General features: G+C 41.7%; 1 protein-coding gene across 7 annotated transcripts in view; it reads left to right on the top strand.

Annotated features, from left to right (window-relative positions):
* EIF4ENIF1 (eukaryotic translation initiation factor 4E nuclear import factor 1) overlaps positions 1-17073 on the top strand; it is a 40891-nt gene extending 23818 nt beyond the window's left edge. For 4 of the 7 annotated variants that reach the window (XM_061169611.1, XM_061169610.1, XM_061169605.1 and 1 more), the window contains exons 8-19: positions 3252-3387; positions 3595-3774; positions 4412-4644; positions 7740-7811; positions 8269-8452; positions 9408-9487; positions 9825-9967; positions 12485-12569; positions 13839-13971; positions 15137-15481; positions 15736-15900; positions 16490-17073. In XM_061169611.1, the coding sequence (XP_061025594.1) occupies positions 3252-3387; positions 3595-3774; positions 4412-4644; positions 7740-7811; positions 8269-8452; positions 9408-9487; positions 9825-9967; positions 12485-12569; positions 13839-13971; positions 15137-15481; positions 15736-15900; positions 16490-16731 (1998 nt within the window). In that variant the 3' untranslated portion in view covers positions 16732-17073. The remainder of the gene's footprint in view (positions 1-3251; positions 3388-3594; positions 3775-4411; positions 4645-7739; positions 7812-8268; positions 8453-9407; positions 9488-9824; positions 9968-12484; positions 12570-13838; positions 13972-15136; positions 15482-15735; positions 15901-16489) is intronic. The other 3 variants (XM_061169607.1, XM_061169609.1, XM_061169608.1) reach the window with 3 other exon arrangements.

Here is a 17073-nt window from a genome sequence, read left to right as displayed (position 1 = left end):
GTTTTAGGCTTTATATCCAATAAGTCATTTAATCCCCACAAAACCCTTGTAAGTTAGATTACTACTGTCTCTGTTTTACAGATGAGGAAGGCAGGCACAGAGAGGTTTAAATAACTTGCCTAAAGTCACATAGCTAGTTAGTAGTGGAAACTGAATTCTAATTTTTTTAGTTCCAGTTAACAGTCTTTACTCCTAATTCCCCCCAACTATACTGCCTATAAAGCATAAAAGGGGGGAATAGGAACTCAGCACCATCTTATCCTTTGGCCCTCACCCTCAACCAAAACTTGGTTAATTCTGAGAAGGTACCTGGCTAGGAAATCTCTCCATGTTTTTCATGGAGGTACTGCTCATTAAGGTGTATATTCTATAATAGATTCACTTAAAAGCAAAGCTGGGATCAGTAAAAAGAGATGCTCTGGTTGTGCTGTATAACCGGCTGGACTCTATTATAATGCTCAGAAAATGACCAGTCAATTGGGAAAAATAAGAAGGGCTATATATAAGATTTGAATATCAACTGACAAATGATATAAAGTGTTTGAGGTATAGTACCTGGCACTTAGTAGGCCCCACAGATGTTGGGTATTAATTGGCATAAACCGAATTACACCCTATACTTTTAAGCTATATTTACTGGCATTGCAATACATTAGAAGTTGACAGCCACGAAAATCTGTACAAAATGAAAATTTAGATCACATGTGCAAATAATTTCAGTTACGTAATTAAAAATAACCTGATTTTAGATATGCAGCTCTTACTACAGTACCTGACACATAACAGGTACATAGAAGAATTTTGAATGAAGAAAAAGGAAATCAAAACAGAAATCCTAAACTATGTAGAGTGATGAACAGGAGCATGACTTAGAAAAACCTTGGTGGAATAATCAAAAGTGTGCTAAGATGAAAGTGTGTAGCCTTAAATGCATTCATTAGAAATCCAAAGAAAAATCAAACTAGAGTGAAACAAATACAAAAATATGGAAATTTCCATAAAAGGGGAAAGTAATGAAAGAAAAGCATTGATCAGTAAAACTTAGTAATTGTCAAAGAGCAAAAATATTTCACAATATCTGTATCAGAATAATATGAATCCTAGGATATGACTCGTCTAAATGACCTTTGACGGACCAAACTAACAGTCACATAGGTTACCTTAAAAATGCTATTAAAAATGTAGTCTAGAAAGAGCAGCTGAAACATACCAGACTGCAGTTCACAGCCTCCTCTTCTTGACTAGCTTAGGCTGTGGGATGTAGCAGCAGTCAGCTGAGTACCAATGTGCATAAGGGGAGGGAGGGACTGGTATTAGAGTATCCCTGCTGGCTCTGTGGTAAAAAATGACTGACTAGATAAACTCTTAAGATTCTTTTTGGGTTCAAAATGCTCTAGCTTCTTGAAATTGGCATTTCTAGTAAGTGGTGTGTAAAAGCGACTTTGTCTCTACTTATGTTTTAGCTATAATAAAACTTAGCTTCTCTAACAAACAAAGTTGGTCACTGATCAAAATATGGAAATGACTTTCTTAACACTTACTGTCAGATCTTTAGAAAATGTCCAGATACCTTATATTCACTTCCTTTACTTTTTCATGTTCCTCCTGTGTATCTTCTGGCTTTTTTCCTATACAATATGATCAGAGGAAATAAAAACAAAGTGCAAAGCTATTTTTACTATTTTTAAAATTTCAAACTCTTTTCAAAATTAAAATATTTTAAACAGCTCTAGCTTTTACTTTTAAAAATTCCTGTTTATCACCTAGGTGGTTGTGTTTGGGGTACAATTCCCAATTTTTCACAGTGAAACATCACTTTATAATGCTTCTCCTATAATTTAATGATTGCAAATTAGTGGACTTGAAAGTCAGCATTTGCTGGCACGGCCTGTTTGTTTACAATCATTTTGTATTCGTGTCTGCAGGGTTTGCCAGTACTTGTCAAAGCCAAATCCAGTAAAAAAAATCGGTCTTTGCCCTAAAAAAAAGAAAAAAAAAGTCAGCATTATTTAAGGTATGAGAGTCTACAAGTGGAATGTGATTGAAACTGTTGAATAATACCTAAGAAAACAGAAGTACCACAAGTAATCAATGTCTCATTCTTGTGTTCAAGAGAATTATTTGTGGCTTAGATTGGGTATGTGTTATGAGAAAATTCTTCCAGATAAGAATAAAAGAATAAATCTAACCTTCCACTGCTGAACTTTGACTAGAAACTGGGGGTTTTAGACTTCAGATAAAACAAAGTCCCTAACTCTGTCATCTATGTACCAGCCTTCAGAAAAACCTGCTTTCTGTTTATGGCTTATTGTCAAGGATGTGCCTCATTTTTGGATTGATATTTGCTTTATCTTGTCTTTTCTAAATATTGATAAGAGAACTGCATAAAGATCAATTTGGATATTTAATTAGATTTATAATAGGGTACAACTGAAAATTTCATTTTCAATGCTTAAATTTAGTTTTTAAAAAGGATTGAAAAAAAAAGAAAAAAGGATTGGTAATAGAAATTACTGTTATGAAACAGCATTGAAGAAATTACTTCTGATCATAGTGCATCATTTAATTGCTCTTATTATTAAACCAAAAACTATGGAGGTCAGATTTAAAAGAAAACAAACACCTGAAAACTTTCTATTAAGTTCAAACAGATATTAGAGATCAATTAAAAGTTCATCTTTCACATTCTGACTTGGACTTTGACTAGGAAATATGACTTGGAAATATGATCTTTATGAGCTCTACTTTTTAGCTTTTGGGTTCTGAAATTGTCAGCATTGGATTTCATGATGTTCATTACAACCTTGAGGATGCTGAAGTCTGAAGCAAGGGTTTTCTTTCATCAGCTCTCCATACCTGATGCTTAGTTGAAGGTCACTCATCAGCTTGGCAATGGAATGCTTTACTCTGGTGCTGATTTTGATTTTGAAACTATACCCTCTTAGAACATTCATGGATTTTCTAATGAGGCAAAGATAGAAAACCAGAACACTTTCTGTGGCACAGAGGTTTTGCTTTATATGCTTAGAGAATACATGGTTAGTTATGCCCAAGTTTGGGTTACTCAGAAATGATCCAGGAGGGGAAGAAAAGTTAAAGATGTTCAGAATCCTAAGTTCTGAGGGTGTTTGCCTTGAGGTCAGCAGCATCAAAGGAAGTTTCAAAGTAAGTGACCCTTTCTTAAAATTTGAACCTTCTTGTCCTTTTCACCTAGAAACTATTGTCTTAGCTTCCTTTATCTTTCCCTTTAGATGATAGAAGATGTTTTGGGAGAAGGGTCAGTCTCTGCCAGTCGATTCAGTAGGTGGTTCTCTAACCCGAGCCGATCAGGAAGCCGATCCAGCAGTCTTGGGTCAACACCGCATGAAGAGCTGGAGAGACTTGCAGGTAAAATTGCTTCAGGTTCTGGTCTTGGATGTAGACTTGAGCTTTCCCTGATATGGTTCATTTTGTCTTCATTAGTCAGGGGTCCATTAAAGGGTTTCTGGATACTGAAAAAACCCTTCAATTTGTGTCCTTTTAATACTGTTGAAGATATGTTTCTGTGCTTTATTGGAACCAATTAATTATGAATATATTTACTTGCAATACTAGGTCTGGAACAAGCCATCCTCTCTCCTGGACAGAACTCGGGGAATTATTTTGCTCCTATACCATTAGAAGACCATGCTGAAAATAAAGTGGATATTCTAGAAATGCTACAGAAAGCCAAAGTGGATTTAAAACCTCTCCTTTCCAGCCTTTCTGCAAATAAAGAAAAGCTTAAAGAGAGCTGTAAGTTTTTATTAGAGTCTGCTTTAGATATTTGAAACATTTGGATGCTCTGTCTTAATGGCAGAATTGGTTCTAACAGACTGCTATCTCATCAAAAGTCAGATAGATGGTGGGTTTTGTTTAATGTTCTTCAAAAAAACTTTTTATCAAACAGTACCACCTCTTTGAGAATCTGGTAGTCACTGGATCACGAGCTCCATGGTAAGAACTTTTCTTCTACGTCCTCCTTACCTGGAGCCTGAGTATAACACTCCCGTGAATGTTGTAGTCCTCCCGAGCATAACTTGGCAGCTCCTCACACCTCTGCCCCAGTCTGCTATGTTCTTGCTTAGGTTATTAAGCCCTCAACATACAACCTTCGTGATATAATAACCATAGTGCAGGTAGCACTCTTGCTCATGTTGGGCCATCTGGGATTCCTGTCCCTGGTAATAAGTCTCCAAAAGACTCATTATAAGAAGTCCTCCTGCAGGATCTCAGTGCCTTCAGTTTGTCTATTTTTGGTGTCAGCCTTTTCTGGCAACCTCACTTCAACTGTGAAATAAATTATTTTCACCTTAACCATCATGGTATACAAAGAGAATTCCTACCACATATTCCTTTGCTTCTCTTAACCTGGACTTTCTCAACCTTTCAGCACATTCAGGGGTTGTGCTATCAGTGGAAGAGGTAGAAGCAGGGCTCAAGGGCTTGAAGGTGGACCAGCAGGTGAAGAATTCAACTCCCTTTATGGCAGAGCATTTAGAGGAGACCCTGAGTACTGTGACCAGCAATCGACAGCTCAGAAAAGATGGAGATATGACTGCGTTCAACAAGCTAGTGAGCACCATGAAGGCAAGTGGGACTTTGCCTTCTCAGCCCAAAGTCAGCGTAAGTATTTGGCACAAACCCCAACCTTTTCTCCTTTTCCCTCTTTCTATTCCACTTCCCACCCAATAAATGGCTTTTAAAAAAGGTATTCCGAGTAAGTTGGAAATTCTTTAGCAGTCAGTTGGTCCTTGCTACTTTTGTGTGTTCTTTAATTATCGCTATACTGTTTGTTACTTGAAAAAGCAGGCTTGTGGTTAATCTGTAGTTACTGTGCATGACAGTACAGCGATTGATTCAGACATAACTTGCTTATCTTAACTCACTGCTGAAAAAAATAAGGTGTAAACATACCTTTTGGGATGAGCTCCAGAGAAGGTTTTCTGTTTATTCAGCTACTTAAGTTAAAGTAACTTACCATATTTTTAGAGTAAAATCTTTTCACAACTTCTAATTACTTCCAGATACCTGAGATTACTTGCTTTCTTGATTAGGCAGTTGACAGGTATACATATCATTTGTAAAGTATCTAAGATGAATTTTTCAAGACAGTTGCATTCTGTTAATTTACTAATAAAAAAAGCTGTGACTCCAAACTTATAAAACACCTTTAGACATGAAGTTGGGTTACAAGGTGACTGCATGTCAGTAAATGCAGGTGTGTAGCACATACTGGTCTTTGTCATAACACATTTAGAGGTCGCCTCTCAGCCATGGTCTATGTGTTACTGTTGCTAACCCTTGATGATACAAAGTGAAAGGGAAATGGTAAATCTGAATAATAAATAAAAACATAGACTTACTCTAGTTGCTAAGTTATAGCAAATTTACCAAACTGAGTTTTGCCTCTTGTCTTTCCTGACACCTTCTTGTCTGAGAACTACAGGTTAACCATGGGAGAAGTAGCTGTTTCATTGTGCCTTGTACCAGTAGAGGGCAGCTGATTTTTGATATTTCTTTTCTGACCAGCTCTTAGTGCTAGATCCTAACAGACGCCATTGTTCCTGGCCTACCTACCTGACTTTCTGCCTCTGAAAGGAGGCATCTCAGATAGGTAGACTTATTTCTGTGTATCTGACCACACCATGCCAGTTATAGGGGAGTGTTCCTTGTAAGCTGCTTTAGATAATTTCCATGCAAAGAATTACTAGATATAAATGCTTTCAAATGAGGACCAGATTACAGGACTGCAAACTATCCTGTTCTGCTTTCTTGTTATTGGGTTGGCCAAAAAGTCCATTCGGGGTTTTCTGTGATTTAACGGAAAAACCCAAACTTTTTGGCCAACCCAGTACCTTTATGTCATGGTGATTACATGCTGACTACAGTGGTAGGGGTCAAATCTTGTAAATAGCCACTTTTAGTGTAAGTAAAGAAATGGGAGCAGGGGAATTCAACAGTTTACCTGATGCTTTTGAACATCTTGTTTCAGATATGATTCTAGGGTTTGATATTAACACAGTTGACCCGGATTTGTGAGGATAACTGGTATGATGTTGGGGTTTCAGTGCTCTGAAATATATCTGGCTTCAGCTGAGGGAATGAGCCTCAAACACACGCATAAAGGAATGGATGATATAATTTAAGGTGCTAGGCAAAGAGTAACACAAACTCAACCTAGAAAAGAAAGCAACAAGGAAATAATGTAATAAGTGCACCAGGCATTATCCCAAAATATTACTTGATTTGCATGTTGTTGTTTAAGTCATGGAATTCTTCCAAGCTTTTAGTTACTGTGACTGTGTGTGTTATGTATACTATTTCTGATCTGCCTCTGTTTTGGTTCAATCATATTGTTTATCCCCAAAATAGGACATGTTGGTTCAATCTAAACTCTATTTCAAATTAAATTGTAGACGCTATCCTCCAAATATAGTAAGCCATGTAGTATAAAGTTGCCTATTTGTTTTTTTTGTTTTTGGGGTTTTTTAAAATAAATTTATTTTATTTATTTATTTTTGGCTGTGTTGGGTCTTCGTTGCTGGGCGTGGGCTTTCTCTAGTTGCGGTGAGCGGGGGCTACTCTCCGTTGCAGTGCACAGGCTTCTTATGGCGGTGGCTTCTCTTGTTGCGGAGCACAGGCTCTAGGCGCACGGGCTTCAGTAGTTGTGGCACGTGGGCTCAGTAGTTGTGGCACGCGGGCTCTAGAGCGCAGGCTCAGTAGTTGTGGCGCACGGGCTTAGTTGCTCCGCGGCATGTGGGATCTTCCCAGAGCAGGGCTCGAACCCGTATCCCCTGCATTGGCAGGCAGATTCTTAACCACTGCGCCACCAAGGAAGCCCGCCTATTTGTTTTTGTTAAATGGAATTAAATGACTCTTGAGGAGATATTATTAAAATCATTTACAGTCAGTTCCAATTCCAAAACCAGCAATGAAACACTTGGATATCTTTGGGCTATTGTCACTCCCGAGGACATTGCTGTGGACCTTGGCAGTTCAGCTTGTGGAAGGGAAACTGACAGAGAAAGCACTTCAGGCAGAGCTAAATGGACACAAGGATGTCCTGAAGCACCAGAGGTAATACAAGTTCGATGCAAAACATAACTGCTGCTGCATTAAAAGAGCTAAAAGTGGAGGATACGAATTTTGCCCTGTATATGAGACCCATTTGGAGTAGCTTGTTAAAAAATAATAAAGTTTAAATTTCCTGAAATATGAAACTCTGAAATATAACAATTTTGGCCGAACTCACATGTTTACTAGGTTTTTCATACCATCTGTGGTCTGTAAATCTTGTTAAAGACAATGGGTAGCAAAGGTTGCCTCGAAAATTAATATCTATAGATTATCAAAATTTCCTACTTGTGGCTTCTCAGTAAATAAGTGTTCCCCTGTTTCACCATTTTCTTTTCCCCTTCTTTTGGTCACAGTGTTAGAAATAGTAAAATGGACTTAGGGTTACCACAGAAAAGACCTTGTCTGAGGGTCTCTGAGTGGACTTTGCACGTACATGTGAAAATTCTTTCTGTTCCGAGATCTTTGGGACCTGTGTGATGAGAGAGTGGGACAAGTTGATCTGACTTTTCTGTGATACGGACATCATTCTGCTGTTAAGTGCCAACTCCCTGGGGAGTTTTTATGTTTTCTTGTGGTCCCCAATTAATCTATGAGTTAAGTATGTAAGAAGGTTAAAACCAGTTTTCCTTTGATTTTTTTAGCGAACGCTTGAAAGCCATTTGATGTCCCCTGCTGAGATTCCAGGCCAGCCTGTCCCTAAGAACATCTTGCAGGTACTTCACAATGTTATACCGAGGCCTTGGAGTCCTGAACAGTAGTCCTCCGAACTGGTTTTGTGTAGTGGTCCACCTTTGGGCCTTAGAGAATGATCCATGTTGCCCGGCAACGAAGGATACGATGTTGCTGCCTGACGTAGTTCTGTGTCGCTTGTTAACCTCAATGTGGGGTGGGGAGGTGGCTAAAAAAGATGATGAAGTAAGCGCTTGGTTTCCACTTTGCAGGTTTGCAATTTCTATGGAAGTTTAAAGTATCTAACACGTATCTGTAGCACTAACTTAAAGGAAATGTTGGTAGCTGAACGTTCAGAGAAATTTGTTGCATGTACATGTGCCAAGTCCTTCAGTGCAGCAGGAGGGAGCTTCACCATTGGCTTCCAGAATTTAATCCACAACCTCTGACTAGGAGGAAGAACTAGGTTTGTTCACAAGGATGTGACTTTTCTGCCTTTAGGAACTTCTGGGTCCACCTGTTCAGAGACCTGCTTCTTCCAATCTTCTGAGTGGCCTTATGGGGAGCTTGGAGCCTACGACATCTTTACTGGGCCAAAGAGCACCTTCTCCTCCCTTGTCACAGGTGTTTCAGACGAGAGCAGCCTCAGCAGATTACCTTCGTCCCAGAATACCATCACCAATTGGTAAATGCTTTTGTGCGTAGATGCCTATCTGTCATCATTTCCCCTTCCCTTCCCCTAGGTTATACCTCTCCCTTAAAACTGGCAAAGTCTTTTTCATGGGTATCCTTGAAGAGTTTAAAAAGAAATGTGTTAATTTGTTATGCTTTTTTCAGGGGGTGGTAAGGACACAGATGTGGAAGGTAGTTTATTATCCAGCTGCCCTTCTAGATAAATAGGTTCATGTTGCAGTTTTGTACTTTTTCTCCTGAGGTTGATCTAAATTGGATCCAGCTTTTTAGTCATCTTCCTTATTTTGGGAATTCAATCTAGAAAAGTTAATTTGGCTCCTTAGGTTTTTCCTTAATAGATAAGTCAGAGTAGTGGCTCTCCACCAACCTGGTGAAGTTGTACACGACCAAATGGGAGGTCTTGTGGCTAATTCAGAACATGAATGGAGGAAGCACTTCCAGAAAGCTGTCTTAGCAAAGTGTTGTACAGAATCTCAGTGTTCCTGCACCTGCGACCACTTTAGGCTGCTGGCTGCTCTGGCCCCTGCCAGTCATACCTTGGGAGGAAGTTTTTGTAATCTTTCCACAATTAGGGAGATATAATGGAAAGACTATGAACCTCAGAGCACTGGCCTCTGCTTTGGTATCAGCTGGTGTGGTTGCAATGGGCCAAATCACTGGCTAGAAAAGCTATTCTCTCCCAGATAGAGGTCTTGCCTCTGAAAGAAACAAAGCTGACAGCTTAGCTGGGAAGATAGATACCAGCAGTTTGAGTCATTAATTAGCTCTGATTGAGGTCCACATAGCCCACTGTGGGGCACAGAAGAAGAGAGACATCATCAGCCCAGGAAATCAGTACTTCCTGAAAGAGATGGTGTTCAGCGAGGAGCAGCATGCATTGGTGATAATGCCTCTTGGAGGGACAGGTGCTGTCTTGACACGCACTGAATCTTTAACCTTCCCAACAGGTTTCACACCAGGACCACAGCAGCTTCTCGGAGATCCATTCCAAGGCATGCGCAAGCCCATGAGCCCTGTCACAGCCCAGGTCTGGCTGAGCTCCTTCTCAAACCTAATCTGTTGCTTGCTTTTTACCCTTATTGTTGCTTGTGGGATAGAGAATTAAATTGCTGCAATGCTTGGAAGTGGTTTTGAATTATAACTCAAGCCCAGTGAAGGCTAGAAAATTGGTAAAATTATGTCATACTTAAATAGCTAAAATTCTGTTCAGTGGATGGCAGCACAGTTTAGTCAGGTTTGCAGTATCTAATTTCTCTCAGCTGCTGCTTAAACATACCTTTTCCAAAAGAGCAAAGAGAGACCTTTGTAGAAAGTGCACTGACTGTCATTCTTCTGCTGACCCCCCCTCTGCCACTTCTGTTCAGCAGATGAGCCAGCTAGAATTGCAACAGGCAGCTTTGGAGGGGCTGGCCCTGCCACATGACCTTGCAGTGCAGGCAGCAAACTTCTACCAGCCTGGTTTTGGCAAACCGCAGGTGGACAGAACCAGAGATGGATTCAGAAACAGGTAAATTATCAATCCTACCCTTGTGGAGATTTGCAAATTAGTTATCCATAGTATAACTTCTGTTTTACACACTGACATATTATACAATATATGGTGACAGTTCCATCTCCCGAATGTTCAGTAGAGGAAATAGTATGATTGAATTCTAGTGCAGGGGCATAGGCTTTTCATCCTATATAATTTTATTTATATTTTTCATTTAACGGATTCCTTTTTACATATGTAGCTAGCATAGCTACTTATTTGCAGTTATGCTTATGAAATGATGAAAAGTAAAACTATACCTAGCTTCCTCCCCCTCAGATTCCTTGTTGAGTATCAAACTGTGCCTTGATTCAGGTTTGTTGATCAGAGCTGTTAACAAATGATTACTGACTTCACTCTCCTCCCATTCTCTCCACTAGTTTCAACAAGTAGTGAAATGAAATGAACCATAAGTTGGGGAGGAAAGGGTAGCAATATTATTCTTTTTTATTGTAAAATAAAACAAGCAGAAAACTGCATGAAGCAAATATATGGCTTATTGTAAGGTAAACTCTTGTTAGCTACCCAGAAGCCCTCCTTGTGCCTTATCTCGATAATACCCCTTTTCTCCAGAAGTGACCATTGTCCAGTCTTTAAAAGTAATCACCACCTTCGTATTTTTAGTTTTATCACCAAAATGTGCATCCTTGAACACTATACTCCTGCCCCATATAGTATTTGGTACTTAAGCTGTATTTGTTTTGATGTGATTATTAAAATTGCTGTCTCAGTGTCTTCCTTTAGCTGGTTTTGTATGTTGAAACTTTCAGAAAACATTGGGACCAGTAAGTACCCCATTCCCTTGCATAAATGTATCTGATCTATAGCCCTCAGCCTAAACAGAGAGCTCAGGACTGGTCTGCCAAGCCCCTTCACTGGACTCCTCTCTACAACGTAACGATTTGTTGACCTTCAAAGCACTTTTGATATCCACAATTTAATTTGCTCTTGGCAACAACTCTGTGAGGTAGATGGGGTAAAGAACTGCATTTTACAGATACAGAAACTTAGGTTTTTTAAATGTGACTTAACTTGAAGCTAGCAGGTAGATCCAAGTCACTGTCAGTGGAGCCTTCAATTTTTAGATCAAATGGCAGGCCTTCCCTGAATACCCTGTACACAGTTGTGTCCCCCAACAGACATGGTTTCTCCTTGCCTTGCTTTACTTTTTTATTGAACCTATCACCTTCTAGCATTTTTTTTTTTCTGTCTCCCTGCCCATAGTAACCCCTCTACCCTGCAAACACAATGTAATGAAGCCAGAGATTTTTGTTTTGTTTACTGCTGTATCCCCAGCACCTAGAACAGTGTCTAGCACATAGTAGGTGCTCAAATATGTTTATCAGAAGGAATAAATGATAGGTCGTGCAGAACCACCAGATTGGAGGTTACCTCTTAGTCACCCAGAGTACTACTGTCTCTCTCTCCCCTTGTCGTCATACTCAGAGTCTCAGGGTGGCAGCACTGGGGCTTACCTGGTACAGACTGGAAAGAAGCCATGAGTTTAGGATTCCCATCTGCTTATGAGTCAGAGAACTTCCAGAATCATTGATTATACTTGGAGCTTTGGCCTTTGCAGTACAAGGTCTGACATGGCTGAAATGCAGTGAAGCTTTGATTAGCCAGTGAGCTCACATAGTTCATTCTTCTCTCAGCCTGTTTATGTCATGATCAACTGTTTCCTGTTTTCTTCCAAGTTAAGAGAGAATAAGTAGGATGTCTGGGGAGAGAAGGGAAGTCTGCTCTTAAACTTTATTTGGGAAGCCTGGGACCAACCCTGTGTGTAGACCAGGAGTAGCAGGGAATGCTGCACGTAACTGGGTCCTAAAATAGCTCAAAGTCTTGGTGCTCTATTTGACTTGAACCAGTGTCTCACAGAGCCTCAGTTCTATGCCAGCCACTGTGCCTACTCAGTGTTGCTCCCTACCTTCTGGAGCACAGCCTGCCCTACAGAATAAAGGCCCTCCCTAGCCTACCTCACTGGAATAGTCAGCAAGTAAACTACACACTAGCCCTGGATAACCCTACATTACCAAGGCCTTCTCGAGTCCCTGTACCTGTTCCTTCTACCTGAATCATTGTTCTCCGTCCGTAGTTTCTCATTGGCACACTCAATGCAGCTCCTTCCAAGAGAAGCTTTTGCAAAGTCCCTGCATTGTAGGGGTATCTTCTCATTCCTTCTACCCCTCATTTTCCCATTGTACTTTGTTGGTACCCTAATATTGACATGCCTTGTTTGCCCTAGGTTATTAAGTATCTCCCCCACTAGATGAGAGTTCTTGCAAGGCCCGGGACCATGTATCATTAAGCTTTTGTCTTTCCTCAGAACTTAGCACATGGTTTTGCATATGTTAAACACTTATTAAATGCTTGGGAAATTGAATTGAAGAAAGGAAATGGGATGCTTCCTAGGCTGGCCTTGAGTTTTATGTGGTTTTAGAACTTGGAGTTTGAGCAGCTTGGGGCTCACACTGATAATTGATTTGTTCACAGGCAACCGCGAGTGACCAAGTCACCAGCACCTGTGCACGGAGGGAATTCCTCTTCCCCTGCCCCAGCCGCCTCCATCACAAGCATGGTCAGTGACCTTTGCCTTTGTGAATGACTCCTAGGCCTCTCCCTGTTTGGTTGTGCCTATGTTGGATCACTGTGTACCCCAAAATGTCCTTGAGTGCCTTCCACAGGAGTCAGTGATTTAATAGACTTTTATACCTGCCTATTTATTAGGTCCTCCCCTCTCAGGATACAGTCTAACTCTTAGGATTCTAAGTTCTAGTGAAGCCCCTACCTTGGGGAAAGTGTGTGCCAGCAGATAGACAAGTAAGGGCCAGAGCATACGGGGTGGTGTGATATGTTCAAACGAATGAAGAATTGGAGTGGGGAGCAGGGGAGGACAGGGGTAAGGATGGGAGGTGAGGTGACTGGGCTTGGAGCATGGGAAGTCCAGAGAAACATGGTGGGAGTTCACAAATTCAGATTCAGGTCTCAATACAAGTTAAGGCCGGGATAGAAAGGTTTGCTTATTTGTGGTGACAAGTCAAGTTTTACAGCCGACTCGTGTACCAGCATTATTTACCTTTTTTAGGTTTCATCCCCCCACACACCTTTATCACCTAGTCAAAGCTGATAAGGGGAAAAGACTATTGCTCTGTACTTCAGGACCTCAAGTGGGTCTTTGCACCAAGCACCCTGAAGGCAGGATCTAAGAGCTTTTCTGTTCATAATTCATGCCCTGTCTTCTGTCATCGAGGATTTGGGGTTGTTTAATGAGAAAAGTTGCATGCATAATAAAATCATCAGTGTAAAAGTAGGCAATAAAGAGGTGGGAACAAATGACCCCAAATAGTGAGTACTGGTGGCTGAGGAGACCTTTAAGAAGATAATTGTGGATTTTCTGGCAGCCAGGTTAAGATGGGAAACATTAGGAGTATAGAGAAATTTAGGTTCTGTGGTTGTCGCTGAAATGTCCTTTTCCTAGCTGGGAGGGCTGCTGTTTCAGGGTATACTTCTGGCCATGTTCTTTCCCCCTTCCCAGCCTAATCCTGAAGCAGAGGCTGCATAGGCAGATCCCCATCACCGCAGACAGGTAGGTTGAAGCTTCTGTGCTTCAACTACCTTTATGCTAGAGCTAAATCTAGGTTTTGATGAAATTGTGAGCATGGGATGGTGCACTTGGGCCACCGCCTATTTGGCCCATCCTGTTGCTTTTCTTCCAGCAGCTAGAGACCAGAACGTTGGAGTTGGCTTCTGCCACATGTAGCCAGAAGGGGACTCTTCAGCTTCAGTAGTTGGCCAGTTGATTAGGAAAGGCATTTAAAGAATGTGTTAATACTGTTTTTCTCTGCAGCTTTCTCCTTCCTTCACTCCTACCTCAGTGATTCGTAAGATGTACGAGAGCAAAGAGAAAAGCAAGGAGGAGCCAGCATCTGGAAAAGCAGCTCTTGGTGACAGTAAAGAGGACACTCAGAAGCCCAGTGAAGGTACTGCAGAGCTGTTGAGCATGTACTGCCCAATAAAGTATGTGACAGAGCATCAGCCTGCAAAGCCCTGGGCAAGACCCCTGGTTGCTCTGGACCACAGTTCTGTGTCTAACAGTGAGAAGGGTTGGACCAGCTCACAGTTACTTAAGCCACTTGAAATTCTGACCAATCTAACAGTGGCAGGCATGAGTGCTGGTATTAGGAAGAACAAGCATTAGTTTAGGATCCTTATTTTGGCTTGAATTATTAGTACATTTATTTGGCAAATTAATAAAAGTTCAACCAGGTTTATTTCTGAAAGGTTCTCTCCAGTCTGTGGAGACTAATCATCCAATAAAATCTGTGCAATGGATGAAGCATATAGGAGGTGTGTGAGAGCCTTTTATAAATATGTAGAAAATGTAAGAGGTTTTTAGGGGTTGCACAGTTGGGATTTTAAGGACATAGTGAAACATTCTAATGAGTGAGGTTTACATAGGTCTAGAGTATTGGTCTGAGAGCTTTTTGCCTGTGAGAAAGCTTCTGAGGAAAAAAAAAAAAAGGAAATCCCGTTGGTCCTACTAAAAGGCAGTTCAGATTCCTTCACCAGACTATAAATACTCTTTAAGCTTTCTGTTGTGATGGATTTGCATAATTTTACTCACTTGATTTTCCCCTTAGACTAGAAAGCGTGTTAATCCCAAGGAGCTGACTAGGACAGGACTAGCTCCCACACAGATGCAGACCACAGGCATATGGGCAGACCAGGGTGCCCAACTGAGTTAGACCACCAGACCCGATATGCCAGGCTTGCTTGCCCATAGCTATTCCTGGATTGGGAAGATTATAAGAACAAAGATGTGGGCTTCTTAAAAGTTATCTCATTTACAACTTCAGAGTCTTTGGTTTTTTAGAGTGTAGCAAAAATAAACTCTTGCAGCAAGGTGTTGGAAGACTGGAAAACTTGGGGTCTACTCCCAGGTCTGTCCTTAACTACCCATGACCTTGACTAGGCCTGTTCATAAGGCCAAACGATGGTCCCTACGATGCAATCCTCTAAATCTGTTGAGGGGATCAAATAAGGATTGTGAGCTTTCTAAGAAATGAGTTACTGGATCATTGGGAGGACAATGTGTTTGAGAAAAGTTTGCCAATACCAAAATATTCTCTTTCTGGATCCTTACAGAGAACCTCCTGTCATCCAGCTCTGTGCCCACTGTTGATCGAGACTCTTCTCCCACTACAAATCCCAAACTATCAACCCTACAGCGGTTTTCATGTTCCACCCCACTATCCCAGACCAATCGTTACACCAAAGAACAAGATTATCGACCTAAAGCAACTGGGAGAAAAACACCCACCTTGGCATCCCCAGTTCCAGGAACACCTTTTCTCCGCCCTGTCCACCAAGTCCCCCTTGTCCCCCATGTCCCCATCGTTCGGCCTGCTCACCAGCTTCACCCAGGCTTGGTCCAAAGGATGCTGGCCCAGGGAGTACATCCACAGCATCTTCCAAGTTTGCTCCAAGCTGGTGAGTTTCTGACCTGGCATGATGACAGTTGCTAGAACTGATGAAGGTTTTCATCCCTAAAAAGATGTTACTAGGTTTTTTCCATTTTAACCAGTGGGTCCAATCTGATCTATCCCTTAGTCAATTAAAAGATTAGGAACCTAGCATTGAGCATTCTTCATTCTTAATAAACTTTCTGATTAGCAAAACTATAGTCAGGCTTGAAAATTTCCAGGTAGATTATTTCTCACCAGTTTCTTCTTTCTGCCCAATAGGTGTGCTTCCTCCTGGGATGGACCTGACTCATTTACAGGGACTATCTGGCCCAATCCTGGGTCAACCCTTTTACCCTTTACCTGCCACTAGTCACCCTCTCCTAAACCCTCGTCCTGGGACACCTCTGCATCTGGCAATGATGCAACAGCAGCTACAGCGCTCAGGTAGGTTCAGAAATGGGCCAGGTGAGCTGAGGATGGGCTCAGGCTTAAAGTTTTTGAACCAGTTTCCAGTGAAGGGGATAAAATGACACTGACCATTCACCCTAGCAAGACTGGGATAAGGGTGTAATCAGAGAATAGGATGAAGTAAACCGACCTCTGTGGGATTTGGAATTCCTGTGAAGCCAGTGGGAGAGCCAGGTGTGCTCTGGCTTTTTTTTTTTTTTCCTTTTGTCCCTTTGCCTCTTAGGAGAGGAGGCTGAGAATCCTTCCGACAGATTCAGCATAGGGACTGCCGAGAGTAGATGCTCTCTCACCAGCTTATGTCATTGCTTCTGCTTGTTTTGGGAAGTAGTAGGCATGTCATCTAGGATGGGCTCTCAATATGGATTGCTTCTGAATAGCTCAGCTTTCCAAGGTACTGTCTTCTGGCATTTTGCAAAGGAATTTCCTAAAGAAGCCTAGAATCAATCACATGGTAAAGAATTCTGTTTGGAGTTTCATGGATAGGATTTGAGTGAAGCAGGGCCTGCTAGAGAACTGCCTCCCCTCCCTGTGCTCTGAATGATAACCTTCTTTCTTATCGCCACAGTTCTTCATCCTCCAGGGTCTGGTTCCCAGGCAGCTGCTGTCAGCGTTCAGACGACGCCTCAGAATGTGCCCAGCCGGTCAGGCCTGCCTCATATGCACTCCCAGCTAGAGCACCGCCCCAGCCAGAGGAGCAGCTCCCCCGTGGGCCTTGCCAAATGGTTTGGCTCAGATGTGCTACAGCAGCCCCTGCCCTCCATGCCTGCCAAAGTCATCAGTGTAGATGAACTGGAGTACCGACAGTGAGCAGGGCAGCAGGCTTGTCTAAGCCTGGACCTTTTGGTGGCACCCTGGTCAGGACTCTGCTTCCTCATCTCATGTTGGTTTATGGGCTTTTACTTTGTAGCACTTTGTGCGAAGCTGTTTAAGGGCACCCAGGCACCTGGTGTTGTCTGCATTATGATGGAAGGAACTTATTAACCAATCGAGTGGAGCCTACATGGTCTGAATACAGGATGCAGTGCTGTCAGTCCTGAATACAGGAAACAGTCTTTTTTTGTAAGATATGTGAATGAAGTGTTGGTGTCTTCACCAAAAGGTGGCACCGTAAGGGTTCTGAGGAAATAAATGTATAGACCCTTATGTACA

The sequence above is a fragment of the Eubalaena glacialis genome, chromosome 15 (genome assembly GCF_028564815.1).
Source record: "Eubalaena glacialis isolate mEubGla1 chromosome 15, mEubGla1.1.hap2.+ XY, whole genome shotgun sequence".
Lineage (NCBI taxonomy): Eukaryota > Metazoa > Chordata > Mammalia > Artiodactyla > Balaenidae > Eubalaena > Eubalaena glacialis.
The sequence above is the reverse complement of the archived record's forward strand: the minus strand, read 5'-3'. Positions and strand labels throughout refer to the sequence as shown.